The sequence below is a fragment of the Salmo salar genome, chromosome 09 (assembly GCF_965601325.2).
Source record: "Salmo salar chromosome 09, fSalSal1, whole genome shotgun sequence".
NCBI classification, from domain to species: Eukaryota; Metazoa; Chordata; class Actinopteri; order Salmoniformes; family Salmonidae; genus Salmo; species Salmo salar.
Window position 1 is genome coordinate 119214902 of NC_138299.1, and position 27859 is coordinate 119242760.

The 27859-nt window shown below is 47.1% G+C and overlaps 1 protein-coding gene across 9 annotated transcripts; it reads left to right on the plus strand.

The window, feature by feature from the left end:
* The first annotated feature begins 7796 nt into the window (after window positions 1-7796).
* Window positions 7797-27211, plus strand: LOC106612486 (CLK4-associating serine/arginine rich protein). Of its 9 annotated transcripts, none has more exons than XM_082956158.1 (21): window positions 7797-8015; window positions 14918-15057; window positions 15261-15358; window positions 15532-15633; window positions 15845-15924; window positions 16029-16113; window positions 16232-16371; window positions 16641-16737; window positions 16980-17058; window positions 17158-17231; window positions 17501-17542; window positions 18151-18336; window positions 18903-19220; window positions 19577-19768; window positions 22877-22916; window positions 24643-24703; window positions 24807-24865; window positions 25026-25072; window positions 25145-25239; window positions 25645-25669; window positions 26471-27211. In XM_082956158.1, the coding sequence occupies exons 2-21, from the start codon at window positions 14959-14961 to the stop codon at window positions 26511-26513; spliced, it is 1962 nt and encodes a 653-aa protein (XP_082812284.1). In that variant the 5' UTR covers window positions 7797-8015; window positions 14918-14958; the 3' UTR covers window positions 26514-27211. The 9 variants fall into 9 exon arrangements, 4 of the variants coding, with proteins under 4 accessions (XP_082812284.1, XP_082812285.1, XP_014069140.3 ...); XR_001330306.3 differs by having other exon boundaries at window positions 7799-8015; window positions 22877-22920; window positions 25145-25230; XM_082956159.1 differs by having other exon boundaries at window positions 7810-8015; window positions 18906-19220.
* The last annotated feature ends 648 nt before the right edge of the window (window positions 27212-27859 follow it).

Here is a 27859-nt window from a genome sequence, read left to right on the forward strand (position 1 = left end):
CAATTGCCACTCCCTGTTGCACACAACAAGCTTCCTGTCACAAGGGGATTTATGGTTGATTTAAGAACCCGGTTACTTTATTTGGCACTGAATAGGAACTTACTATAGTCTTTTTTGTACCTCTTGAAATGGGAAAATGTGTTTTTTATCAAGTTGAAAATGCGTTCTTCATGCAGAAGGTTAAAATTAGGTGAAATCAAACTTCATTTTTTTAAACAAGTTAGGCTACACTTCTCAAAAGGCACAGAATCGGTGGAACAACCCCCTTTTCAATATCAACATAACTCACAAGTGTGGGATAGGTATGATAAATATAAACCATTTGTCCCTCAAAGGTGGGATTTTTGGGAGATATTTCTGTTCTTCAATATGTGGCAACTCCAACTGAATATGAACACTACAGATCTCACTTTCTTCATATTACCATTCAAAGCAGCAGGGCAGGTAGAATCATATCAAAAGGGTACTCAATGAGTTTTGCTACAGCTTCATCATCTGGCAATGACTTCAGAGGAAAGAGAGAATGATTAGGTAAATGAACCACAAAGAAAGGACAGGTTATGTAGCGCCATCTGGTGGCCAATAAAGGTAGTCATTTTGTTAGCGGAAAAAAACTTTTGCTTTTATATTAGTTTGCAACACTAACTACTCATTTGTGGCTTAGTGCCAGTAAATGAATTGTTCATATAATTTTAACTTTATTAAATATTTGTTTAAATACAGAAAATTTGCCAATCAATCAATAGTGAGCTTCACTTGAGTTTATCTGCAGATTTTCAATACAAGTCTAAACACCGGGCTTGTAAAAAACGGCTGTCCTACTCCCCTCCTCTCTACCTAACTTCCCCTCACAGTCCCCTTGGTTTCCCTTAAGTCCCATTAGTTTGGCTGCGCAGTCTAACTTAGTTGTCACTCATCCATTATAGCGATGCCATTCCATTCATCATGGATGACACGTCTGTGTGTAGGAACGGACCAAGGCGCAGCGTGAATATCGTTCCACATCTTTATTTGAATGTGAAACTTAGCAAGACAAACAGTAAACAAAAAAACAAACCGTGACGAAGAGGTGCGACATGCACTAACTCAAAATAATCTCCCACAAAACAAAGGTGGGAAAAACAACTACTTAAATATGATCCCCAATTAGAGACAATGATGACCAGCTGCCTCTAATTGGGGATCATCCAAAAACTCCAACATAGAAAAACAGAAACTAGAACCAAACATAGAAAACTAGAATAAACCCCCCAGTCACGCCCTGACCTACTCTACCATAGAAAATAAGAGCACACTATGGTCAGGACATGACAGTACCCCCTCCCCCCCAAAGGTGCGGACTCCGGCCGCAAAACCTGAAACCAAAAGGGAGGGTTGGGGGGGTGTCTAATGTTGGTGGCGGTTCTGGTGCAGGACGAAGAACCTTCTCATCCCGCGGATCCTCCCGCATCGGAAGTGGTTCTGGTGTGGGATGAAGAACCCTCTCATCCTGCGTACCCGCCAGCATCGGTGGAGGCTCTGGACTGCCGACTGTCGCTGGAGGCTCTGAACAGCAGACCGTCGCTGGAGACTCCGGACCGCGGACCGCCTCAGGAGGCTCCGGGCCACGGACCCTCTCAGGAGGCTCCGGGCCGCGGACCGTCTCAGGAGGTTCCGGGCCGCGGACCGTCTCAGGAGGCTCCGGGCCGCGGACCGTCTCAGGAGGCTCTGAGCCGCGGACCGTCTCAGGAGGCTCCGGACTGTGGACCGTCTCAGGAGGCTCCGGGCCGTGGACCGTCTCAGGAGGCTCCGGGCCGTGGACCGTCTCAGGAGGCTCCGGGCTGTGGACCGTCTCAGGAGGTTCCGGACTGTGGGCCGTCTCAGGAGGTTCTGGACTGTGGGCGGTCTCAGGATGCTCTGGACTGGGAACTGTCGCCGGAAGCTCTGGACTGGGAACTGTCGCCGGAAGCTCTGGACTGGGAACTGTCGCCGGAAGCTCTGGACTGGGAACTGTCGCCGGAAGCTCTGGACTGGGAACTGTCGCCGGAAGCTCTAGACTGGGAAGGTGCACTGGAGGCCTGGTGCATTGAGCTGGAACAGGTAGCGCCAGACTGGTGACACGCATTTCAGGGCGAGTGCGAGGAGTAGGCACAGGACGTACCTGACTGAGGACACGCACTTCAGGGAGAGTGCGAGGAACAGGCACAGGAAGTACTGCACTGAGGACACGCACTTCAGGGAGAGTGCGAGGAGGAGGCACAGGACGTACTGGGCTGTGGAGGCGCACTGGAGACATGGTGCGTAGAACCGGTGCAGGATATACTGGACCGTGGAGGCGTACTGGAGACCAGCAGCGCTTACCCGGCACAACCCTTCCTGGCTGAATGCTCACTTTAGCCCGGCAAACGCGGGGCGCAGGCACAGTGCGCACCGGGCTATGAATGCGCAATGGAGATACAGCGCGCATCACCACATAACACGGTGCCTGACTGGTCATATGCTCCCCACGGTAAGCACACCCGCTCTGCAGCGCTCTCAATGCCAACACCTCTCTCCGGAATCTTTCGTCGAGTTCCTCACTCGACTCCCTGACTGGCTCTGGTTCACCCCTCGGCTCCGCCGACCACTCCATGTGCGCCCCCCCAATTTATTTTTTGGAGCTGCCTCTCGGGCTTCCGTTGTTGCCGTGCTAATTCCTCATAGCGTCGCTGTTCTGCTCTCGCTGCCTCTATCTCCTCCTTCGGATGGCGATACTCCCCTTCCTGCCTCCAGGGTCCTTTCCCATCCAAGATTTCCTCCCAGGTCCATTCCTCCTGACCACGATGCTTGGTCCTCTGGTGGTGGGAGATTCTGACATGTCTGTGTGTAGGAACGGACCAAGGCGCAGCGTGAATATCGTTCCACATCTTTATTTGAATGTGAAACTTAGCAAGACAAACAATAAACAAAACAACAAAACGTGACGAAGAGGTGCAACATGTACTAACTCAAAATAATCTCCCACAAAACAAAGGTGGGAAAAACAACCACTTAAATATGATCTCCAATTAGAGACAACGATGACCAGCTGCCTCTAATTGGGGATCATCCAAAAAACCCAACATAGAAAAACAGAAACTAGAACCAAACAACATAGAAAAATAAACTAGAATAAACCCCCCAGTCATGCCCTGACCTACTCTACCATAGAAAATAAGAGCACACTATGGTCAGGACGTGACAATGGATGTCAAAATTTCCATAAGAAATATTGGGACAGCTGTAAAAAAAGCCTTCCTGCTCCCTCCTCTCTATCTAACTTCTCCTCACAGTTCTCTTAGTTTGGCTGCGCAGTTTAACTTAGTTGTCACTCACCCATCATAGCGCTGCTATTCCCAACCAATCAGAGCACTTGGAAATGTGCATCTGGACACTGTAATTAACTATGTTTAATTGTTACCCGATTAAATTAATAATGTAACAATGAACTCGTTAGGATCTGGGGCACCACAAGAGCGGTTCTTTAAAGAGTTACCATCTCCCGAATGAAACTCTAAATGGTCTTTACCAATCACATCTATAAACAGTCAACGTATTAATCATAACCTCGTATCATATCATCATTCTGAACAGTCGTAACCTCCTTGCATCTGCAAAAGCCCAAGCCTTACTTATGATTCAGTACTACACAAATTGGTTTAATTATTTATTTACTAGCTAATTAAATGGGAACACAGGATAAACATACACACTCTGCACCGGTTATTGACTGGACTTAATATGCTGAAAACAGGTCCCTAGCAGAAAGACAACAACATGGATGCTTGTTAAAGAAGAGATGGAGAGGGAAAGAGAGGGACAGAGACCCTTAACATTGCCACATTCAGAAACTACTTTCACCTACAGTTACCATATTCTTTGCACACAAACCACCTCCCGCTTTGAGTAAGAAATTATGAATGTATTTACGTGAAATGTCTGGGTTCGCCGGGGATCTCTCTGTGAACAGGACAGCCTTGGAAAGGGTGTTGGGCCTTTTCGTGGCATGCTTGTAAGGCTCTGATTGTCTGAAATGGTTCCAACAAGTCTTCTACTGTTGTCCTTCTTTGTAGTTGTCCGGTACCCGGTAACTTGTCACGTAGTCCTGAACAGAACTACAGGAGTGATTTTCCTTCAATTTGCTCTTGAAGATGCTTTTTTGAAGGTAGGCTAGCGAGCCGTATCGATGGTTCCCCAGTGGGGGGGATGAGAGAGTAGCGTAATACGATGGTTTGAGCAGAGTAACAGGATGGTCCTACTTAAATTCACTTTTGAAGATACTTTACTTTGGACAGCTAATCAGCCGTACCAGCGTTTGTCCGGGAGGTGAGTTTATCGCCTCCGGCGACGATCCATGGTCCGGAGCTTTCGGCGACGACCCACGAAATAGAGTTGCCACCAAAGATGGCGAATCCGCGAGCAGAGCGGGGTCTACGTCCCGCACCGGAGCCGCCACCGAGGCTAGATGCCCACCCGGACCCTCCCCTATTGAGTCAGGTTTTGCGGCCGGAGTCCTCACCTTTGGGGGGGGGGGAAGGGGGGGGTACTGTCACGCCCTGACTGTAGAGAGCCTTTTTATTTCTCTATTTGGTTAGGTGAGGGTGTGATTTGGATGAGCATTCTACCTTATGGATTTCTATGTTGGCCTGATATGGTTCCCAATCAGAGGCAGCTGTCTTTCGTTGTCTCTGAGTGGGGATCATATTTAGGCAGCCTTTTCCCACTGGGTTTTTGTGGGATCTTGTTTTTGTTAGGTACTGTGTAGCCTGCCGAACTTTACGTTCGTTTTTTTGTATTTTGTTGTTTTGACAGTGTTCATTTTAATAAAGGAAAAAATGTTCGCCTACCACGCTGCACCTTGGTCTCATCCATAACAAACTGCCACTTCATGCTTTTCTGGTCCAATGTGTTTGTTTCTTAATCCTTCATTTATACCTTTTGCTAGCAAGGGGCGGTTCCGGCAGGCTGACATGCTCTCTGACCTCACTTCGGGGCAGTGACTACTCCCAGTGCAAAGTTATGTAAAACACATCTCTTATAGCTTCTCAAATCACATCCCTCTCTTAGCAAAAACCCTTTCATCATGTTTCAAATTACATGCACAATGCATAGTATGAAACCTTCATATATATTGTCGTGTCTTTACTATGCCGGATTAAGTGATATGACATGCTATTTTATAAAATAATTTCTCTGTAATTAATATTACCTGATTAAACTAATCATGTAAATGTAATTAACTAGAAAGTCAGGGCACCACGAAATAATGTTTATAGAGCTGTTATCTTCTGAATAATTTCTTAAAGACCTGGTAATCTTTTACATCAATAGCAGTCAGTTATTAATCGTCACCTTATTCAGTCTCATCTGAACATTGTAGAATTCTTGGTTATCTTCACGAACCCTGGCTAACAAGTTGAATCAGCAATACAAAATTTGGTTTAATTATTTATTTACTAAATACCTAACTAATCACAAAGAATTACATATACACAGTATGGATCATACATTGATTACTAATTATGTCATACAGGAAGACGTCCCTAGCGGACGGAACCAATATGACGGCTGGTTACACAAAGAAAGGGGGATGGGTTTGAATGAAAGCGAGGAAAGACTGAGGAACAAAGGGATTGTGTCTCTATCGGACTGCAATACAGCTATGCTATCGTAAATACAGAATCTTATACATTCTACATAACCGTTCATTTGGAAAAGGAAAATGCTGCGCTTCGATAGGTTGTTCATAGGTGGAAGGCCAGGTTGCCCAGCAGAGATCTCTTGTCCTCTGAAGAATGTCTGGTAGAACGGTTACGTTGTAGTACCGTCGTCGTGTGGTAGAACAGATACTTTGTCCGTCCTTTCCTAGCCCATGTTTACATCTGCAGCTGCTAATTCAACGGCTAGGAGGTATCACTTCTTTAGTGAATAAGAGTTCAAAGTTCATACCAAGTTGCCATACTTTGAGCTCACGCTGATACAGTTTATGTCATCCTATTATCAGTAATAACATCTCAGACGGCAACTGATCTGACAATCATATTCTTTAAGTACCAATGGATATTTTCAACTGGTTGGATTACCAAAATATGATTCCGTTCCCCACCTTTTGATGTCACCAGACTCTCTCTCTATGGTAACAAAGGGCTTACCAAGAGTCACTCTGTAGAATAGAGAGAGAGGAAAGAGGGAAAGGTATTTATGGGGGTCCTAAACCTCACCAACAGGCCAACGTCATGACAGTGTTGTGGGTATACTTTCCAAATTACAGTATTTCCTTTATAATATTTTTAATGACATCACAAAATAACAAATAAAATTACATTAGTGTTCTACAGTTCGCCTCTGACCATTCCCCACGTTCTATGTTAGAAATACTGTTCCAGTAGTTGCTTTTGAAAGTGTTCGAGTTTCAGCAGGAAAAAGGTCTGCTGAGACAAAGCACATTCCTTTGGTGAATTTGGAGAGGGAGAGCCTGGATCTTCGACCTTGATTTACAACAGGATGTGAGTTGTTAATCCCCACTAGTTATTTCCATCCCCCTATTCGGGTGAGAGGGGCTATGATTGAAGTTATTCACTGCAAACCTGATCTGACCTATTTGGATTCTCGTGAACAGTCATGACATACCAAAGAAGAAGAAAAATAACCTACACACCATTTTGACAACATCCCGCTAACTCAGAGTGAGGAGATGGGGTTAGCAGAAGGTGATTCCGACAACGGAGCAGATGGCGGAGATGGATGCTGAGTTCGAATCAAGCAGCGAGCCGAGTAAAGGTGGTGAAGATGAATGTTCTGAATGGACAACAGTAGTATCAAAAACTGGAACAAAAAGGAAATTGTCTAAAATTGGAGTGGAGGATACATGTACGAATGATAATGAATCGCTTCTTGTTGGGATGCGTTTGTTGAGTAAGCATGCATATGTGGGAGACCCGTTTGAGGTGTCAAAAATTGTGAAGTATGCGCTTAGAAAAGTGGAGTCTCAGAGTGACCAGGAGTGGCTCGGATGGTTATTTTGATTAATTGGATTTCTGAAGAACAGAGGAAGATTGCAGTTGGCTTCAAAAGAACAGAAGGTTTGTGTTTTGAACTTTGGAGTAGAGCACCCGTCAAAGGAGTCATCTCAGGAGTGACGACGGATGTTCAGGTTGAATACCTGAAGAGAATTCCTGGGGTGGTTGGTGCCCGGTGTGAATAGAGAAAAAGAAGAAAGCCTGTCATCCTGTTGTTTTTTCATAAAGAGCAAATACCAACGCATGTGGTTGGTTGTGTAAGATATGCTGTAAGAGCTTCCGTCCCCAAACCACTACAGTGTAAGAATTGTAAAGGATATGTCCATGTTTCAACAGACGGACAGAGTATACTGAAGAATGGTGTGTAGAAGGGCAACGGTGTTGCAATTGTGGTGGGGATCATGATCCTGAGTTCCTGGAGTGCCCTATAAGGGTGAAGGAGATTGAGGTGTCAAACGATAGGGCGCTCAAACTAATCTCCTATGCGGAGGTGATTAAAACAATTAAGAAAACAAGTGACGCTGCTGAAGAAAAAGGTGGATTTTGTTGCGTTCATTGCCACAGCTATACACTGTAAGGCACGAGTCTCAAAGAAGTGTAAGAAACTGGACATTACTATGGTTGCGGCCATCCTTGGGACTTAAGGATTTTACATCTGAAGACATGCAAGGTGTACTGGCTCCGGAAGACCCTCCATCCCAGGTTCCCTTTGAGCCTGTGTAGGGATCAGATCTGTTTTTTTTAAATCGTTGTGGTTTTATTTATACATTTTTTGTCGTTTTTTTGTCGTTTGTCCAGTTTTTGGGGAATCCTGTTTCCACCCTGAACAGTAGGTGGCGGGATGCACATTAAATTGTGTGATCGTCAATATACCATAGAAAACTCAGAGTGAGCTTCCGGTCTGAAAGGAGGTGTAACCGTGACGACTTCGGCTGGTATCGCTCAACCGAACAATCTGGAGAAATAATTCAAGTGTGTGTTGGAGAACTACAAAAACAGGTATACCGATACGTGCCTAAAATCAACTAAATGAATGATTGCATGTATTGTATTCATACACAATCTTTCGTGTGCATTATTCCAACCACACATGGAGGCCCCCCATTGCTAGCTAACATTAGCTGAATGGCTGGCTAGCTAACACGTTAGTGGGCCAGAAGTCATTGCGTTTAGTAGCTAGCAGTTTGTGGCAAATTCAGGAAACTAAAACCTATTTTCTGCAGACATGGTGTTTTAAGTCTCCAAAACAAATCTTGCTTTACTAATATACCTAGGTAATGTTAACTATCTAGCGTGCTACCCTTGTACCTTTAGTGACGAACACGGTGTTTACCATGTTGTTTTGGTTGCGCCACGGTGCCCTGTAGGGTCAGGGCTCAAATCAAATTGTAAATGTCACATACTTCGTAAAGAATAGGTGTAGCATAACAGTGAAATGCTTACTTACCAACAATTTAGAGAAATAATAACAGGAGGGATAAATGCACAATGAGTAACGATAACGTGGCTATGTACACGTACCGAGTCGATGTGGAAGTGTACGAGGTGATCACATTTTATTTGTCACATGCGCCGAATACAACAGGTGTAGACCTTACAGTGAAATGCTTACTTACAAGCCCTTAACCAACAATGCAGTTTTAAGAAAAATACTTTTAAAAAAAGAAAGAAATTAAAGTAACAACTAATTAAAGAGCAGCAGTAAAATAACAATAGCGAGGCTATATACAGGGGGTACCGGTTAGTCGATGTAATTGAGGTAATATATACATGTAGGTAGAGTTAATCAAATTACTTATGCATAATTAATAGTAGAGAGTAGCAGCAGTGTAAAGGAGGGTGGCGGGCAATGATAGTAGTCTGGGTAGCCATTTGATTAGATGTTCAGGAGTCTTATGGCTTGGGGGTAGAAGCTGTTTTGAAGCCTCTTGGACCTAGACTTGCGGTAGCAGAGGGAACAGTCTATGACTGGGGTGGCTGGAGTCTTTGACAATTTTTAGGGCTTTCCTCTGACACCGCATGGTATAGAGGTCCTGGATGGCAAGAAGCTTGGCCCCAGTGATGTACTGGGCTGTACGCACTAACCTCTGTTACGGAGCAGTTGACATACCAGGCAGTGATGCAACCAGTTAGGATGCTCTCAATAGTGCAGCTGTAGATCTTTTTGAGGATCTGAGGACCCATGCCAAATCTTTTCATTCTCCTGAGGGGTAGTAGGTTTTGTTGTGCCCTCTTCACGACTGTCTTGGTGTGCTTGGACCATGTTAGTTTGTTGGTGATGTGGACACCAAGGAACTTGAAGCTCTCAACCTGCTCCACTACAGCCCCATCGATGAGAATGGGGGCGTGCTCGGTCCTCCTTTACCTGTAGTCCACAATCCTCTCCTTTGTCTTGATTACGTTGAGGGAGAGGTTGTTGTCCTGGCACCACACGGCCAGGTTTCTGATCTCCCTATAGGCTGTCTCGTCGCTGTTGATCAGGCCTACCATTGTTGTGTCATCGGCAAACTTAATGATGGTGTTGGGGCCGTGCCTGGCCATGCAGTCATGAGTGAACAGGGAGTACAGGAGGGAACTGAGCATGCACCCCTGATTAAGGTAGATATGTGCGGTATCAGAGAGAACCGTCTACGACTTGGGTGGCTGGAGTCATTGTACATTTCTAGGGCCTTCCTCTGACACCGCCTGGTATAGAGGTCCTGAATGGTAGGGAGCTTGGCCCCAGTGATGTACTTGGCCGTATATACTACCCTCTGTAGCCCCTTGCAGTCAGATGCCAAGCAGTTTCCATACCAAGCAGTCATGCGGGCAGTCAAGATGCTCTCAATGGTGCAGCTGTATAACTTTTTGAGGATCTGTGGGCCCATGACAAATCTATTCAGCCTCCTGATGGGGAAAAGGCGTTGTCGTGCCCTCTTCACAACTGTGTGTGTGTGGACCATGGGTCATTCCATGTCATTTTTCAGCAAACCATGACACTCACCATCTCAAATTTTTCAGAAATTGTTTCTGTGGTTTGGAACAGGTAAAATTAGCATTCCTGAGACATTTTGTTGTAATCTAACTTCATCTCTGAGAAATGAAGCTAATTGATTGAACATAAATTGCCAATTTTAAATTTATAGGATTCGGAAAATATTCAACAAATATAGTACCCAAAATCCAATTATGACCAAACTTCTTCCTACAATTAAGACATGAGGAATGTAATAAAATTATAAAAAATTGAGAAATGAATTTTGATGGAGAAATGGGCTAGTGACTAAAATGTTGTGACAACACTAATAAAATAATAAAATTATAAACCATTGCTTTGTAGTCATGTTTTTCAATACAAGTATTACTAATATGTGTTTTAGTACCATTAAACCCAACCTAATACCATTACAAAACACTTTACAGTGTGTGTTTCGGATTTTTCCCATTGAATACCATTAGATAACATTGAAACCATTAGAATTGCTGTATGCTTATGGTTTGCTTGTTCGCCTGGAATTGTCTAACTAATCCATTCCTTTCTTTAATGGGAAAAAACCCAGGGGCTGTTTCCTGGACTCAAATTAAGCTTAAGAGAAGGACAAACTGAATTGCTTTCATGGATGACTGGCTTGAACTGTGAGGATGACCGCACAATTTATTTTCATCATGAGCAAAAGCTATTGGTGTTCTATCCAATGTTTAAAATAAAATGTTGTGATCCATGGTCTGGGTTTTACAAAAGCATCGCAGCACTAAGATAGTCTTTCGTTCATTTCGTTTTGATGTAATTAACATGATCTTAGTGTTATGATGCTTTTGGGAAACACAAAATGGATGAAAGTAGTGGAACAGTGGCATCTAGTGGGCAAAACATGGAACTTTCTCACATTTATGGTGAATAATGCAAATGACTGATATTTTTTTCCGTTCAGAGAAATTAGCCATCACCCGATTCGCAGGGAATACATTACATAGTATGGAGAAGCATTACTCCTAGCAGCAGCTCCATACTACTTGTCAGACATGGAGAACTGATACTGTATATTGGTTGTTGCGGTGGGGTGATCTATGGGTGGCTTTTGATACATTTTATTGGATTCCTGGTGTCTTACTCATTTTTAGGAAGAATTATGGTCCAAATCAGATGTCGGGTACTATATTTATTGAAGATTATAAATCCTATAAATTAAAATGGCCAATATCAAATTTTATTGCTTAGCAGATGTTATTGCGAGTGCTTATGCTTCTAGATCTGACAGTGCAGCAGTATCTAACAGGTAATATCTAACAATTCCACAACAAAACCTAATACACACAATTTAGTAAAGGAATGGGTTGAGAATTTATAAGTATAAAATATATGGATGAACAGTGACAGAGTAAAGAATAGATAGGGAAGGATACATTATATACAGTTGAAGTCGGAAATTTACATACACTTAGGTTGGATTCATTAAAACTCGTTTTTCAACCACTCCACAAATGTCTTGTTAACAAACTATAGTTTTGGCAAGTCGGTTAGGACATCTACTTTGTGCAGGACACAAGTAATTTTTCCAACAATTGTTTACAGATAGATTATTTCACTTATAATTCACTGTATCACAATTCACAATTTAGGTCAGAAGTTTACATACACTAAGTTGACTGTGCCTTTAAACAGCTTGGACAATTCCAGAAAATGGTGTCATGGCTTTAGAAGCTTCTGATAGGCTAATTGACATTATTTGAGTCAATTGGAGGTGAACCTGTGAATGTATTTCAAGGCCTACCGTCAAACTCTGCCTCTTTGCTTGACTACCCAAAACGTTACCCAAAACGTTTGACCCAAGTTAAACAATTTAAAGGCAATGCTACCAAATACTAATTGGGTGTGTGTACATTTCTGACCCACTGGGAATGTGATGAAAGAAATAAAATCTGAAATAAATAATTCTCTCCACTATTATTCTGACATTTCACATTCTTAAAATAAAGTGGTGATCCTAACTGACCTAAGACAGGGAATTTTTACTAGGATTAAATGTCAGGAATTGTGAAAAACTGAGTTTAAATGTATTTGGCTAAGGTGTATGTAAACTTCCGACTTCAACTGTACGTATGAGATGAGTAATATGAGATGAGTAATGCGAGATATGTAAACATTCTTAGTGGCATTATTAAAGTGACCAGTGTTCCATTTATTAAAGTGGTCTGTGATTTCAAGTCTGTATGTAGGCATGATTGTGTTAGTGATAGCTTTTTAACAGTCTGATGGCCTTGAGATCGAAGCTGTTTTTCAATCTCTCTCTGTCCCAGCTTTGATGCACCTGTACTGACTTCGCCTTCTGGATGGAAGCGGGGTGAACAGGCAGTGGCTCGGATGGTTATTGTCCTTAATCTTTTTTGCCTTCCTGTGACATTGGGTGTTGTAGGTGTCCTGGAGGGCAGGTAGTTTGCCCCCGGTGATGTGTAGACCGCACCACCCTCTGGAGAGCCTTTGCGGTTGTGGGCGGTGCAGTTGCCGTACCAGGCGGTGACAGGATGCTCTTGTGCACCTGTGAAAGTTAGTGAGGGTTTTCGGTGTCAAGGAAAAATCTGAGTTTGAAGAGGCATTGTTGCTGTCTGTGTGCATGGACCATTTCAGTTTGTCGGTGATCTGTACACCGAGGAACATAAAACTTTCCACCTTCTCCACTGCTGTCCCATCTGAGGATAGGGAGGTGCTCCCTTTGCTTTTTCCTGAAGTCCACGATCATCTCTTTTGTTTTGCTGACATTGATGTTACTTTCCTGACACCACACTCCGAGGTCCCTCACCTCCTCCCTGTAGGCTGTCTCGTCGTTGTTGGTGATCAAGCCCACTACTGTAGTGTCGTCTGCAAACTTGAGGGTTGAGTTGGAGGCGTGCATGGCCATGCAGTCACGGGTGAACAGGGAGTACAGGAGGGGGCTGAGAACTCACCCTTGTGGGGCCCCAGTGTTGAGGATCAGAGGAGTGGAGATGTTTCCTACCTTCACCACCTGGGTGCGGCCCATCAGGAAGTCCAGGACCCAGTTGCACAGTGCAGGGTCGAGACCCAGTGTCTCAAGCTTAATGGTGAGTTTGCAGGGTACTATGGTGTTAAATGCTGAGCTGTAGTCAATGAACAGCATTCTTACATGGGTATTCCTCTTGTCCAGATGGAATAGGGCAGTGTGATGGTGACTGCATCGTCTGTGGACCTATTAAGCAAATTGAAGTGGATCTAGGGTGACAGGTAGGGTGGAGGCGATATGATCCTTGACTAGTCTCTCTACGCACTTCATGATGATAGAAGTGAGTGCTACGGGGCGATAGTCATTTAGCTCAGTTACCTTAGCTTTCTAGGGAACAGGAACAATGGTGGCCATCTTGAAGCATGTGGGAACAGCAGGCTGGGATAGGGATTGATTATGTCCGTAAACACACCAGCCAGCTGGTCTGCCTATGCTCCAAGGACGCGGCTAGGGATGTCGTCTGGGCCGGCAGCCTTGCGAGGGTTAACACGTTTAAATGTTTTACTCACATCGGCCACGGAGAAGGAGAGCCCACAGTCTTTGCTATCAAGCCATGTCGATTGCACTGTATTGTCCTCAAAGCGCGCAAAGTTGTTTAATTTGTCTGGAAGCAAGACGTCGATGTCAGCGACAGAGCTGGTTTTCTTTTTGTAATCCGCGATTGTCTGTAGACCCTGCGACATACGTCTTGCGTTTGAGCTGTTGAATTGCGACTCCACTTTGTCTCTATACTGACTTTGCTTGTTTGATTGCCTTACGGAGGGAATTACTACACTGTTTGTATTCGGCCATATTTCCAGTCGCCTTGCCATGATTAAATGCGGTGGTACGTGCTTTCAGTTTAGCGTGAATGCTGCCATCAATCCACGGTTTCTGGTTAGGGATGGTTTTAATAGTCAGTGGGTACAATATCTCCTATACACTTATAAACTCCCTTACCGAGTCAGCGTATACGTCAATGTTATTATCTGAGGCTACCCGGAACATATTCCATTTCACGTGATTGACGCAATCTTGAAGCGTGGAATCCGATCAGTCAGACCAGTGTTGGATAGACCTAAGCACAGGCGCATGAAACTGTGGGTTTGCACAACCAAAGAATTTAAGCACAAGCTGTCAGAAACCGCCTCAGGGAAGCTCATCTACGTGCTCGTTGTCCTCATCAGAGTCTTGAGCTGACTGCAGTTTGGCGTCTTAACCGACTTCAGTGGGAAAATGCTAACCTTCGATGGCCACTTGCATGCTGGGAAAGTGTGTTCTTCACAGATGAGTCGTGGTTTCAACAGTACCAGGCAGACTGTGTATATAGCGTGGGTGAGCGTTGTGAACAGTGCCCCAACATGGTCTGGTTATGGCATGGCATACACAAGCTAGGGACAATGTACGTTTCAATGCACAGAGATATCGTGACGAAATCCTGAGGCCCGTTGTCGTGCCATTCATCTGCCGACATCACCTCATGTTTCAGTATGATAATGCACGGCCCCATGTCGCAAGGATCTGTACATAATTCCTGGAAGCTGAAAATGTCTGTTCTTCCATGGCCTGGATACTCACCAGACATGTCAACCAGTGAAGAGGAGTGGAACAACATTCCACAGGCCACAATCAACAGCCTGATCAATTATGCGAAGGAGATGCGTCACCTTGCCTGAGGCAAATGGTGGTCACACCAGATGCTGATTGGTTATCTGATCCACACCCCCTACCTTTTTTTTAAGGTATCTGTGACCGACAGATGCATCTGTATTCCCAGTCATGTTAAATCCATAGATGGGGCCTAATGAATTTATTTAAATTGATGGATTTCCTTATATAAACTTTAACTCTGTGAAGTCTTTATTGCTGCATTTTATATTTTTATTCAGTGTAATATGGTATTGGTTCTGTCCTGTCTCCTCACAGCCACCGTGCCCCGCCGCGCCCCCACACCCAGCGGAGCCGTCATGTGGCAGGAGGCCCGCAAACATGAGCGCAAGCTGCGCGGCATGATGGTGGACTACAAACGCCGCGGCGAGCGCCGGCGAGAGTACTACGAGAAGATCGTAAGTCGCCCAGGCGCGCTGTTTTGTTTTTGCTTTTCTTTGCATAGCTCATTACACTAATCATCCTGATCTGCACAACTTCATATAATCTGGTGTTTTAGTGCTGGTCTGGAACTAAAGCCAGAGTGGACCAGAGTTGGTGATTTTTACTGGATCTGGTCTCCTCCCCTGTCCTTCCTTTCACCCTTTCCTCTCCTCTACAGAAAAAGGACCCGGCTCAGTTCCTTCAGGTTCACGGCCGGGCCTATAAGATCCATCTGGACTCGGCCGTGGCGCTCGCCGCAGAAAGCCCCATCAACATGTGAGGAAACACGCATGAGTACAACACACACAAGACATGCATGTGCATACATGCCACCATGTCTTACTCTTACATACGCATGATATAATACTGTCACACAAATACTCTTTCTGCACATCACACACTCACACCGCCTGAGAATACTAATCGTGATGTTATGTTCTCTGTTGCAGGATGCCCTGGCAGGGAGACGCCAACAACATGATTGACAGGTTTGATGTGAGGGCACACCTGGACTTCATACTCACCTACACCCCTCCGCTCCTCAACACAGCGTAAGTGTGACTGAGGTCTCTCCTTCAGACTTCCTACCTTATTACGCCACCCTAGTAACATGTCCTCACTGAAATTGATTATAATCGAACACACACACAGGTTGATTTGTTACGGTTGTTTGATGAAATGTGATATGAAAGGTCAAATGTGTTATGTGGGACCAACACCGTTTTTCGTCAAACATATTGAAGTGTTCCGTTTGGGTTGCAGCACCCCAGAACAGGAGTCGGAGGAGAGGAAGTGCAACTATGAGCGTTACAGAGGCCTAGTGCAGAATGACTTTGCCAGCAGTGAGTATCCGCCGGTGTTGGTAATGCCATGTCTCTTGTGCTTCCCTCCCATTGGGTATATTGTGTTTCTCAGTGTTCTCTAACCTCCTGCTGTCCCTCTGCAGTCTCTGAGGAGCAGTGTTTGTACCAGATCCAAATGGACGAGCTCTATGGTGGCCTGCAGAGGCCAAATGAGGACGAGAAGAAAAAGTTAGTCCTGTCCCATCTTTTCACGATCTCTTCATTCTCTATTTATGGCTTATAGAAGTATACTCGTATTTAGATTATTTGTATTGATTATGAGTAAGCCCCTAGCTTTTTTATTTAGGCTTGCCAAGGAGAAGGCCACCATTGGCTACACGTACGAGGACAGTACTGTTACGAAGCCTGGGGAGGAAGAAGAGAAAGGGGAGGAGGAGGACTCTGACAACAGCGAATCAGAGGACGACGAGGGTATTCCAGACATTGGTGAGTTCTCGTACCTTCTCACCCACAAACTGTAAGTATGAGTGGTTGGGTTGAATGGACATTGGGCTTGTTTGACATTGCAGCCGACTGACTGATCTAGAAATTACGTTGCATCAAAAATAAAATCAATTATTATTTGTAGAGCAGTCGGTCACATTTTACCCGTAATGCATCATGTTGACTGCAATTTTGAACAAGCCCAGAAAATGGTCATGGATGTGAGTATGCATTATTTTCTTAAATCATTTTGTCGTGTGTGTGTGTTTCAGACGTGGAGGTGGACGTTGACGAGCTCAACACGGAGCAGGAGTTGGATCTGAACAAGATGGCCACTCCATATGGAATGGCAGAGGGAGATTTTGTCAGGTCAGTTTACCTGCGCCCATTATAGACTATGCGTTTCGCTACAATTGTATTTGTGGACATTACATTATTGCTGCAAATGCCTGTCATAAAGAAATACGTTGCTTCATGTTGCATTTTATGTAATTTTTTTATTTAATGCTTCTAGTAAATGACCAGTTCCTTTCGTAGCGTATTTTAACAAAGGTTAAAGAGTAAAAGTCTGCTGTTATATACACTGTGTTAACTGGCTGACTGTTTGACAGGATGCTGAGGAAAGACAAGGATGAGCTGGAGGCCATTAAACATGCCAAGGCTCTGGAGGCAGAGAAGGCCATGTACTCGGTAAGAAAGAATCGGTGTGTGTGTGTGTTGCTGTTATGTCAATGATTGTTGCTAGGCCTTTCCCCTGATGATGTCACTGACTGTTTGTGTGACCCTCAGGGCCGTCGCTCTCGCAGACAGAGGAGGGAGTTCAGAGAGAAGAGACTGAAGGGCAGACAGATCAGCCCACCCAGGTAAACAGAAGTTTATACCATGGTTGGGTTCAATTCAGGAAGTACACAGAAATTCCAATTCTGTTCATTGCTTTTGTCGTTTGAATTTGGTTTACTTTCTGAATTTACTTGGAATGGACAACCAACCCTGATTTTTATTTATTTATTATTATTATTTTTTCCCCGATTATGGGGTAACTCACCTCATCCACTACCAATGTGTAGCACACACATGGTACGAGACACATTGTCACACCTCTTTAAACCCTTTCTCTGTTTATGATCTCCAGCTATGCCAGGAGAGACAGCCCAACCTACGATCCCTACAAACGGTGAGCGGGAGACCAACCATTTAACTTTCTGTTCAAGGTTTTCACTTTAAAAGTCCATCTAATAGTATGTTTTGACTAGGAAAGTAATGGCACAGTCATCCTTTTGTCAGTGCTAACAACTCAAGATGCACTGCTTGCTAGTGAGGTTTGAGGTCACCCTTTTAATCAGTAGAGAACACTGATGATTCTCCCTTCCCGGGCAGCGCGATAGGTCACTTAGTGGTTAGAGCTAGTTCGAATCCCCGAGCCGGCTAGGTAGGAGTGTCTGCCCTTGCACATGATGCGAAATGCATCATATTGTGACACTTACTGTATTTTGAAAGTTCTATATCTTGAAAACGTGATTGCTTGCATGCAAGCCATTTTGGGACTGTATCAACAGTGGACTAGTGAAACAAATACCAAAACAGTTTGTGAGTGGAATTTTCCTTTACCTCATATTTAGTCCAGCGTCGCCGTCAATAATGGCTGATCTCTGGCCTTGAGCCCACTCTCTGAGAGTGGGCTCAATTTCACACCACACGCTTGTACATGTGTGAAACAGGACAAATATAAGCAGCCCTATTTTTATTTTTTAATTTATTTGACCTCCTTCCTCTCTCCCTCAGGCCCCAGTCGGAGTCCAGTTCGGAGTCGCGGTCCCACTCTCATTCCCCGGGCCCAGAGAAGATCACCTTCATCACCAGCTTCGGAGGCAGTGATGAGGAGGCTGCCGCTGCAACTCAAGCTCCACCCCCTGTCCACACCCCCGCCAACTCGCTGCACCACCCCGCAGGTCATAGCAGGGGCTCCCGGTCGGTAGCTTTCCCCTTCTGCTTTCCATTGGTTGTTTACTCCTGTCAGTCATGTTGCTGTCCATTTGACTACAGCTGTAAAGATTTGGGCTTTAGAGATTTTGGTAGGTGAAGTGGAGCTCAGATTTAGGTTAGTAAGTTTGACCTGAACAGTTTATAATCCTAGTAGTGACATTTTAAAGATGCATGTTAGTTTGTGCATCCCAAACAGCAAGTTCTGCATGTTGTTCTTCATGGTAAATCAATTAGATTGTGTACTTCTTCACATTAAAAGCTGCCCTAGACAACTTAGTACCACTTTTAAAGGCACCATGAGGTAAGGGGTAAGGGAAAACATATATGGCATGTACGCCATGTGTCAATGCTCAGTATGGTTCACAAAGAAGCAGAATTGCTTAAGTCCTAAGCTCTGGTCTACCTGTGTGGTTACATGATTTTACAAAAAACGTGCAGCACTATCAGTCCAATGTAGATCAAAACCTGAAATAAAAATGAGTCCAAGCAGACATTAGGATTAGAGCAGCCTGTGGGTCGTTGCTAATACGTCAGTGTGTGTCTCTGTTCAGCAGACGGCGCTCTTCCTCCAGCCCTTCCTCTTCCACCCACTCTTCCACTCATCGCTCCTCCTCTCGTTCCTCCTCTCACTCACGCCGCGACAGACGCCGTGGAGGAGGGAGGGACAGACGGCATTCCCGCTCCCGGTCGAGGCGGCGCTCCGACTCGCGGTCCCGGGGTAGAGGAGCCAACGGAGGAGGAAGAGGGGGGTCACGGAGGAGATACGACCGGACACAGTCCCGCTCCAATGACCGAGATGGAGACCGGGAGAGGGACAGGGAGCGAGACAGGGACGTGGGACGTCGCTTCACAGCACGCAGACGCACACGGTAAGGCAGCCTAGACAACCATATTTATTTCTATTTTTTGGACCCCTTTTTCTCCCCAATTTTGTGATATCCAATTGGTAGTTACAGTTTTGTCCCATCGCTGCAACTTCCGTACGGGGGTCTCCCGGTCACGGCCGGCTGCGACACAGCCTGGGATCGAACCCGGGTTTTGTAGTGACGCCTCTAGCGCTGTGATGCATTGCTTTAGACAGCTGCGCCTCTTGGGAGGCCCCTCAATACGACTTTCCTAACCTAAGTAAATCCTGAACGTAATGTATTTTAAAAATCCTACCACTTACATGAACCGGTGAGCTTTTTGATGTTGTGCTGATCACATCTGTCTGCTCGACTTCCAGGTCCCGCTCTAACTCTCGGCAGGGGGACCGTACCAGGCAGGGGGGTGGGGGGCGGACTTCAGGAGGCCATCAGAGGGGGGTCAGCAGCAGCAGTCCTAGCCCCTCCCAATCCCCCCAGCCCAGCTGTACCCCTTCCCCCTCACACAGAGGAGGCCCGCCCTCTGCCACTGCACTCTGTGACAAGCTGAGAAAGTGAGTCCACTGACACCTACATGCATAAACACACTGGAGATCTTTCACGGGTTCAAAAAAGTTGGACCCGTTCCGAAATAAACCTGGGGCTTTCCCACCCAAACCCAATATGCATAAATACAATTTCAAAATATAAAGACCTGTTCTAAAAGTACCCAAGAACAACTAGACTCGTTCCATATAGACCTGGTCGGATCCAGAACCGGTCCGGCTTAGGGAATCAGCAGAAAAGCTGATAAGCAAGGGGGAGAGTGGGGTGCCGCTGTAGCAGGGGCCGTGCTGTGCGTGTACTCTGAGTGTGTGAGCGAGTGACACAGGGAGGAGGGAGTGAAAGATGAGACGGCAACCGACCAAGCCGAGGGAGGGAGGGAGGGACTGCAACCGACCAAGCCGAGGGAGGGAGGGACTGCAACCGACCAAGCCGAGGGAGGGAGGGAGGGAGGGACTGCAACCGACCAAGCCGAGGGAGGGAGGGAGGGAGGGAGGGAGGGACTGCAACCGACCAAGCCGAGGGAGGGAGGGAGGGACTGCAACCGACCAAGCCGAGGGAGGGAGGGAGGGACTGCAACCGACCAAGCCGAGGGAGGGAGGGAGGGACTGCAACCGACCAAGCCGAGGGAGGGAGGGAGGGACTGCAACCGACCAAGCCGAGGGAGGGAGGGAGGGACTGCAACCGACCAAGCCGAGGGAGGGAGGGAGGGACTGCAACCGACCAAGCCGAGGGAGGGAGGGAGGGACTGCAACCGACCAAGCCGAGGGAGGGAGGGAGGGACTGCAACCGACCAAGCCGAGGGAGGGAGGGAGGGACTGCAACCGACCAAGCCGAGGGAGGGAGGGAGGGACTGCAACCGACCAAGCCGAGGGAGGGAGGGAGGGACTGCAACCGACCAAGCCGAGGGAGGGAGGGAGGGACTGCAACCGACCAAGCCGAGGGAGGGAGGGAGGGACTGCAACCGACCAAGCCGAGGGAGGGAGGGACGGGAGGGAGAGACGGGAGGGAGGGAGGGTGAGACGGGAGGGAGGGAGGGAGGGTGAGACCGAGAGACCGGAGGGAGGGAGGGAGGGAGAGACCGGAGGGAGAGACCGGAGGGAGGGAGGGAGAGACCGGAGGGAGGGAGGGAGAGACCGGAGGGAGGGAGGGACTGCAACCGACCAAGCCGAGGGAGGGAGGGAGGGACTGCAACCGACCAAGCCGAGGGAGGGAGGGAGGGAGGGACTGCAACCGACCAAGCCGAGGGAGGGAGGGAGAGACGGGAGGGAGGGACTGCAACCGACCAAGCCGAGGGAGGGAGGGAGGGACTGCAACCGACCAAGCCGAGGGAGGGAGGGAGAGACGGGAGGGAGGGAGAGACGGGAGGGAGGGAGAGACGGGAGGGAGGGAGAGACGGGAGAGACCGGAGGGAGGGAGGGAGAGACCGACCGGAGGGAGGGACTGCAACCGACCAAGCCGAGGGAGGGAGGGAGGGAGGGACTGCAACCGACCAAGCCGAGGGAGGGAGGGAGGGAGGGAGGGAGGGACTGCAACCGACCAAGCCGAGGGAGGGAGGGAGGGACTGCAACCGACCAAGCCGAGGGAGGGAGGGAGGGAGAGACGGGAGGGAGGGAGAGACGGGAGGGAGGGAGAGACGGGAGAGACCGGAGGGAGGGAGGGAGAGACCGACCGGAGGGAGGGACTGCAACCGACCAAGCCGAGGGAGGGAGGGAGGGACTGCAACCGACCAAGCCGAGGGAGGGAGAGACCGGAGGGAGGGAGGGAGGGAGAGACCGGAGGGAGGGAGGGAGGGAGGGAGGGACCGGAGGGAGGGAGGGACTGCAACCGACCAAGCCGAGGGAGGGAGGGAGGGACTGCAACCGACCAAGCCGAGGGAGGGAGGGACTGCAACCGACCAAGCCGAGGGAGGGAGGGAGGGAGGGAGGGAGGGAGGGACTGCAACCGACCAAGCCGAGGGAGGGAGGGAGGGAGAGACCGGAGGGAGGGAGGGAGGGAGGGAGAGACGGGAGGGAGAGACCGGAGGGAGGGAGGGACCGGAGGGAGGGAGGGACTGCAACCGACCAAGCCGAGGGAGGGAGGGAGGGACTGCAACCGACCAAGCCGAGGGAGGGAGGGACTGCAACCGACCAAGCCGAGGGAGGGAGGGAGGGAGGGAGGGAGGGAGGGACTGCAACCGACCAAGCCGAGGGAGGGAGGGAGGGAGAGACCGGAGGGAGGGAGGGAGGGAGGGAGAGACCGGAGGGAGGGAGGGAGGGAGAGACCGGAGGGAGGGAGAGACCGACCGGAGGGAGGGACTGCAACCGACCAAGCCGAGGGAGGGAGGGAGGGAGGGAGGGACTGCAACCGACCAAGCCGAGGGAGGGAGAGACCGGAGGGAGGGAGGGAGGGAGGGAGAGACCGGAGGGAGGGAGGGAGGGAGGGAGAGACCGACCGGAGGGAGGGACTGCAACCGACCAAGCCGACTTGCGTTCTAGTAGATAGCTGCCATAGCTAGGTTATTCATCATTCAATATGATTACAAATGTTATTTGTCAAATGCTTTGTAAACCAACAGGTGTAGCCTAACAGTGAAATGCCTACTTTACCTTCCATTGATTAGATATCTCCTCACTTTTGCCACACATGGAGGCTCTATGACTATAGCCTATTGCCGCTTTGACTTATGATTGGCCAACAAGCTGCACGTGCCACTCTGGTGAAAAGCAAGAGCAGCAGCATAAATGATTACATTTCTCTCTCTCTACTGCAGCAGTCGTCGTTCGGATCTGTACGCATCATGTGCAAACTCAGTTAAAATGACACGTACCTGTGACACAATCAGATCCGACCCAGACCCCGTGATATTTAGAATTCTGGGTCCCGGATTGGGTCTGGTAATCGGGTATAGGTAGATCCGCGAAGACCTCTAAAGCACACACACATTAATACTCATATATATATATACACACACACACACCCAGCCTCCCCCTCACATGCCATTTAAAACAAACAGCAGCAATAAGTAGCTAATATTTGCCCTAGTCTGTCCCATGGAGGAGCTCTCTGATGGGAAATGGTGACATTTTCAGCCCTACTTTTCTTCCTCTTTCTCCCCCTCTCTCTTTCTCTCCCTCCAGGCCTGATACTCCGGGTGGTAAAGAGACGGGAGCTGCCAAAGTCAGTAAGAATTTGATCTAGCTGGGTTTGTTGCAAAAGTCTACGCCTCCCTCACCCCTGACAGGCTGAGCTGGTTATCCATCAGGCCGGGGATCCCCCCCCCCCCCCCTAAAGGCCACTGTGCACACAGAGAATGGAAATCATATGAAATGTCTTTTGACTGCCCCTCTCTGTGGAGCTCCCATTTTAAATGGTGGCCTTACCTCCCCCCTGAATGTAGTGTGGAGTTAAACCCTTCTCAGTTTAGAGTGTGGTTACAGGGTTAGCCTGCCTCCGAAGGGCACAGCCTACATTGCAGAGTGTTGTGACAGACTTTTTTCTGAGCCTTCTTTCTCCTTATCCCTGAATGGACTGGTGTTCCCAGCACCCTTTCTGTCACTTATGTATCGGTCTATATTATGGATGTTGCGGTATTCTGCGGCACCTGCTGAGCTATGCAGAGTGGTACGGTCAGACCAGAGAAGGGAGTGTGTCCCTCGATCTCGATGTGGAGACTTTCACTCTACATACAGACAACCCATTTTTAAAGCTCGCGCCCTAAGACTGAGGGGAAAGCACTGATGTCATTCTCAGAAGCTCTTAAATGGCTTCCTTGTCTCCTTTCCTTGTCTCCTCTCTCCCCTCACCATTGATCTTAAGGGAGTGACTGGGTAAGTAAAAGCAAAGGAGTAGTAAAGGAAGCCATATAAGAGAATAGGGGGGAGAGTAGTCTAGAGTCTGGGTGCGTTCCAATAGTCTTTAAGTGGCTTCCTCTCCTCGTCTGCATTCTGCCATCTGCACTGACGGTAAAAGAACTAGACCGGTGAAGGCAATCCACTGGTAGGCATAATCTATATTCTTTTACGTTACGTTTCAGATCAGCTAAAGTGAAGGAGACTCAGGAGAGGAGGCCATTTTTAGGCTGTTAAGTACATCCCTGCTATGCAGTGAGGTCGGAGCTCTCAGGTGTATGCAGCTGTTGTGGACAGCAGAGCGGTGAGGGGGCCTGGGCTTGTCTGAGCAGGCAGGAGAAATACACCACCACGCCTCTCCACCCAGGACTAACAGCACACACTGTTACCTGCTGCTTTCCCCTTAGAGACGCACCACTAGACATGGCTAGTAACCACTCCAGTACAGGGCATTCACAGGGAAAGGGATGTATCGGAGTTACTGAATAGAAGAGCGATAGAGGAAGGGTCATTTAACTCAGTAGGTTGCCATTTTAGCCTGTAGTGTGTGCGTGTGTGTGTGCTTGTTTATCCTCAAGCTGAATTCCTACCTGGCCAGGGAGTGTCAGCAGGGAATGTACAGGGGAGGGCCGCTGACGCTACTTGTGACCAAAATTTGCCAGACTGTTCTTTCCCTGTTCGACTCTCTTATCCTTAGCTGTCCTCACAACATTCACACGTACGTACAAATGCATAAGACATATATACTTAGAGTCCAGTTCCATGTAATGCGATCCTGTCCTGCTACAGTGTACAACAGCTGCAGGCAACGAGCACGAGGTTTGCCTCTCCTCCCCTCACGTAGCCGGCTCTTCCAGTCCCGCAGAGAACAGGACATAACAAACGGCTCACGTGTTTTTTACCCACTGTATACCTCCATATGACTAACCGTGGCCTTACCAGCTGCTATATGAGACAATGGTGGTCCAAAACGTGCCCCTGTCCCCGTAGTTCCACACACACCCTGCGCTCCTGCCCTGCGAGTGTGTGTGCTGATGCGTGCGTGTGTCTTACAGCCCAGGATGACCCCGCAGGAGAAGCTGAAGATACGCATGCAGAAGGCCCTCAACAGGCAGTGTGAGTAGACAGACTCTGTTTGGTCAGTCTCAGTTAAAACTAGTTTATGCTGTGTTTGTATATACATATTCATCCTACCTCTGTTCTTCTTTTTCTCCCACAGCCAAGGCGGATAAGAAAGCAGCCCAGGCGAAAGTCACTCAGCAGGAAAATAAGCGAGCGGTGCGTGGATTTGTTTGTGATCTGCTAGCCAGCCCCCCCCCCACCCACCCATTATAGCATATTGTGTGACGTTTCCTCTAGAAACAGTGTCCCCCTAAGACAGTCCTTTGATACATGTTGTCGTCTGCCATTGGCCCTCATGGCTGTGTATACTTTACAGGAGCGTGAGGGAGAGCTCAGAGCCATGGCACGCAAGATCCGCATGAAGTAAGACTGTGTGTGTGACGCTGCGTTGTGGTGCCGTATGACTCTGGTTAAACGGTGGTGTGTGTGTTCCAGGGAGCGTGAGCGTCGGGAGAAAGAGAGGGACGAGTGGGAGAGACAGTACGGACGACAAAGCCACTCGCCCTCCCCATCTAAATATGGTGAGTTCAGTGAGTCACCCCTTAATTGTTATCGTTGTTAAATCCTTGACGGGAAGTGTTCAATTGCACACTTTTTGAAATGGCTGTGGAATTGGGATGCAGCTCATAAGCCTGTAACAGTGGCTCAGTACTAGTTTTGCCACAGTGGCTCAGTATTAGTTGTCAAATCAAATTGTATTTGTCACACGTGCCGAATACAAAAGGTGTAGTAGACTTTACCGTGAATTGCTTACTTACAAGCCCTCTCCCAACAATGCAGAGTTAAAAGTAAGAATTTGCAAATTAAACTTTTTTGTCAATGTGTGTGTGTGGCATTGGCTCAGTACTAGTTCTGCGTGTTGTTAACTTTCTGGCACGCTGTTATGTTGGTCGTCATTCTTTCATCGGTGTATCTGTCCTCTGTCTGTCCCTCAGGTCGTGACCACAGCTCATCCAGAAGGTATGTGAGCAACCACAAGAATCTCCACTGTTGAGGAAGGATGTTGACTCTCGCGCACGTTATCTCAATAGCGCATCATACTCTCCCTCTGCAATCTGTCAACTCTTTCTCACATTGTAATGGGGAAGTTATGATCACTGAAGTTCATATTCAGTTTAGAGTGATTAACACAATGTTGAGCATATTTCTGTAATGCTCAAGGTTTCCAGTGTTCTATTTGTGGCACACGACAGACTCACACTCTTTGTTCCTTTCTCTCTCTCTCTCTCTCTCCCCCCTCACACACCCGTATTCAAATGTGTTCTCTCTCGCTCACACGCACCCACATTGGGACAAAGAGTTTGAATCAAAAGCCTGCATACTCTCACAGAGAGCTGTCAGTACTGATGTTAGGCTCTCTCATCCCTGGTCCTCCCTGGGGAGTGTGGGCCCGGCTGTGGTAGTGGGGAACACAGTGAACCTGGAGTCTCAGTACATCAGAAACAGATGAGGCTTAACACTGTCAGTCTCAATACGCTACAGCAGTTCTGCACTTAGACCATCCATGTGTGCTCGGCAGACCAATGGTAGTTTAGTCAAATATGATACAAGCTAGCAAATACCAGCAAATACTAGAGGGCAACTGTTTACACCAGGAAGTATCCAAATATTTTAAAGAAAGGTATGTCTTGTGTAATAACTGGCTAGTCATTTCCAGTTTGACATACAGCATTATATATGGGGGTAGTGAATTTACTGTGGGGTCCAAATGTAGCACTGTGTCACCTGAGACTCACACTCACTCTTTTCTCGGGTTTCCAGGAGGTCCCGTTCCCGGTCGAGGAGTCCATATTACCGATACTAAACATACCGATTGGACCCACTAACCCCCCACAACCCTCCTCATCCCCTCTGGCTACTCTTCCAGTGAAGAGATTTGAGAAAAGGAGAGAAGTGAGGGACAGTGTGCTGAATGGAAGAGAAGTGGTAGAGAGACTGAATGAGAGTGAGGTAGAGATGGATGGGGAGAGGAAAATGGAAGAGCTGAATTGGAGTCCGGAGATTGAGATTTGGTAGTTATTGCATCTGGCCACATTTTAGTATCTCAGTAATTCTGCATACATATTATCTCCTTTATGATGGCCTTAACTTGCTTTTACTCCATCTCTGGGTGCTCTTTCTATCTTTCCCCATGCCCCGTCCCCTCAATCTCTCTCTGAGAAGAGTATGTTGCCATCACTGAATAGCACATGAATAGGATGTAAAAGAATCTGATTTAAATTTGACCTTCATCTGTGTACATAGTTTTCTTCAATTACAAGTGAGTGAACATTGATGAAATCCTGAGGCGGTGTGTAGCTCCATGTGAATATGAAAAATAATTGATCGTTAATGATTTTAATCTTTTTGTATGGCATGCCTCCAACCACTCACCTTTTGAATTGAGACTTGATTGTACTCTTCTGAGTAACAGATTGTCTTTTTTGTTGTTTTCATCCAAATATATGGTCAGTTATCAAACTGAGAAATACAAATAAAATGCACAAAAGTATCTGATGTCGATCTATTGGTTTTGTGTCTTTACTTGAACGTTCTCATCTCTCTCATACATTCATTAGTCACAACACTTTGCTAGTGAGGCTTTGCTGAGTCAAGAAGCAAAGTGTCTTGTCCAACACTTGATTAAAGTTGTTTGGTGTTATAGAAGCATTTATTTATTTTACCTTTATTTAACTAGGCAAGTCAGTTAAGAACAAATTCTTATTTTCAATGACGGCCTAGGAACAGTGTGTTAACTGCCTTGTTCAGGGGCAGAACGACCTTGTCAGCTCAGGGATTAAAACTTGCAACCTTTTGGTTACTAGTCCAACGCTCTAACCACTAGGCTACGCTGCCGCCCTCAGATGCATTACTGTTTAGCATTTACAATTGTACAGTATAATGCATTTGTTGAAATGATTGCGCTTTAGCCTACTGGTAAGATCAACTCACTAAGTGATGAGTGTGAATGCTGACACCTTATGTTGTCAGCATTCATAGTCTACCCTACTTGTAAGGTGAAGTTCTCGTTAAACAGGCCACTTTTAGCCACCAGGTGGCGCCAAACACCCTATTTCGTGTAATAACCTACCTTTTACACATTATTCAGCATGTGTTACAGCTAGCCATTTACGATGTTTCACAACATACTTTATAGCTATATTGTCTCCT